At 38.3% G+C, this 2,290-nt stretch overlaps 1 protein-coding gene across 1 annotated transcript; it reads left to right on the top strand.

Moving 5' to 3' along the window:
• On the top strand, nucleotides 1–2,290 carry LOC101732835 (olfactory receptor 146). The gene is made up of 2 exons (XM_031893814.1): nucleotides 1–77; nucleotides 1,336–2,290. Exons 1-2 carry the CDS (start codon nucleotides 1–3, stop codon nucleotides 2,288–2,290), a joined length of 1,032 nt encoding a protein of 343 aa, XP_031749674.1.

Genomic DNA, 2,290 nt, shown 5'->3' with positions numbered 1-2,290 from the left:
ATGAGCAAAGACATGTGCCAATTGAGGCTAGTGAACCCTGGAATTACCACCAACCTGGATGAGATTCATGAGTGGAGGTAGTAATTCCCTGGTCTTTTTCTATTTGATATACAGGTATCAAATCTATTTCCATGAATGCTTGGGACCTGGGGTTTTTCTGGATAAGGGATTTTTCCATAATTTGGATCACCCTATAGGCTTCTTGGTCACCCATATGGATTCATGAAGCTGTAACCCTAAATTACACAGTATAGTTTACTACTATAGAGAATAGCGATGAGCGATTTTTTTCGGCAGGCATGGATTCGCAGCGAATTTCCGCATTTGGCGAATTGTTTCGCGAATACTGAGAAAGTTGTTGGGTAAAAAATTAGTGCACATCAAAAAAATGGTCGTGGCAAAATAGTCGTGGAAGCGGTAAAATAGGTACGGCCTATTTTTTTTCATGATTTTTATGATATTTTGAGAATTTTCATGACGTTTCACAAATTTTTCGGTGAAGCGAAACGGGACAGATTCGTTCATCACTAATAGAGAAAAAGAAAAAAAAATGTAATTATTCGTTAAACCTGGACTCTATGGGAGATGGCCTTCCTATAATTCTCAGCTTTCTTGATAATGGGTTTCCAAAAAAGGGATCCCATACCTATAGTTCTGGGATGATACAGTTACAAATGCATTCCTTCCTAGAACTACAGGTATTGTATCACTTTTTTGGAGCTATAATTCATTTATTAAAATACATATTGTAACATTAATTTCTATGTATCTCTAATGAGTTTAGCCAATTTGCCCGTAGGTAGTAAATCTATCCCACTGGCATTTCTACATTATAATTACCCACAAGAGATCACCCGAATGGTTTATTTAGCAACTGCTTTCTTGAAATTGAGATTGACGGGGATCTGATGTAGAGCGTTGCACAATGTGTTGCTCTGTGTAGAGGTGAGTCTCAACTCTCATTATTAACTGGTTATTAACTGGTTATGGGTGGTATTGTAAGTCATATAGTAGTGTTTCCACAGTAAGTGCATACTGTGTAGCTTAAGAGAGAAAAGACACTAAAAGAGTATCATGTTTAAATTTTTGTTTATTCTATAGGCAATACTAAAGTGATATGGAAAACAGAACTACAGTGTATATGTTGCTGGACTCTCTGACCTTCCACATCTTCAGCTTCCTCTGTTCCTATCATTTCTCCTGATCTACCTTATGACTCTGACTGGGAACCTTCTCATCCTTCTCCTGATCTTCATGGATTCCCATACTCTGTGCATACTTTGTACGTTTAGAGGAAAATTATTATCATAATTATATTTTTGTTTATTTCTATAGGCAATACCAAAGTGAGATGGAAAACCAAACAATAGTGTATGTGTTGGTTCTCGCTGGTCTGTCTGATCTTCCAAGTCTTCAGCTTCCTCTGTTCCTGGTGTTTCTCCTGATCTACCTTATGACTCTGACTGGGAACCTTCTCATCCTTCTCCTGATCTTCACTGATTCCCATCTTCACACCCCCATGTACTTCTTCCTTGGAACCTTGGCGTGTATGGATTTGTGTTCTTCCTCAGTCACTGTCCCAAGGATGCTCTTTGATTTACTCACAGACACAGGGTTTATTTCTTTACCAGCTTGTATAACTCAGTTCTACTTTTTCATCTTCTTTGCTCTGTCAGAGGTATCTGTGCTGGCAGTGATGTCCTATGACAGATACATTGCCATCTGCCGCCCCCTTCACTACATGCAGATAATGAGCTGGAAAGTTTGTGTTGATCTTGTTTTAATTGTGTTTGTTTCTAGTGCAGCATATTCCTCGGTACACACTCTGTTTTTAGCTAAACTGACATTTTGCAGGCCTGATGCTTTGCAAAGTTTCTTTTGTGACCTGCCCCAGTTGCTTGAGGTCTCCTGTAGTGACACATTCATCAATGTATTGCTTATATTTCTCCTTGGGATAATGTTCGGACTGGGAATTTTAACTGTTACTTTTTACCCATACATCGCGATACTCACAACAATTCTAAAAATCTCATCAAAACACACAAGAGCCAAAGCTTTCTCCACTTGCTCCTCCCATCTAACTGTGGTCTTTATATTTTACACTACTATTTTCTTTAACTACTTCCACTCAAGTGCAAACGGCCATTTTACTGAGGACAAAGTGTCTTCTGTATTTTGCACAATATTAGTCCCCTTTTTAAACCCACTGATTTACAGTCTGAGGAACCAGGAGCTCAAAATATCACTAAGAAAAACTTTACAAAGACTGGAAATAAAAAAACTACAGTGA

This window comes from Xenopus tropicalis, chromosome 9, assembly GCF_000004195.4.
Source record: "Xenopus tropicalis strain Nigerian chromosome 9, UCB_Xtro_10.0, whole genome shotgun sequence".
Classification (NCBI taxonomy): domain Eukaryota; kingdom Metazoa; phylum Chordata; class Amphibia; order Anura; family Pipidae; genus Xenopus; species Xenopus tropicalis.
This window is presented reverse-complemented; position numbering and strand designations above follow the sequence as displayed.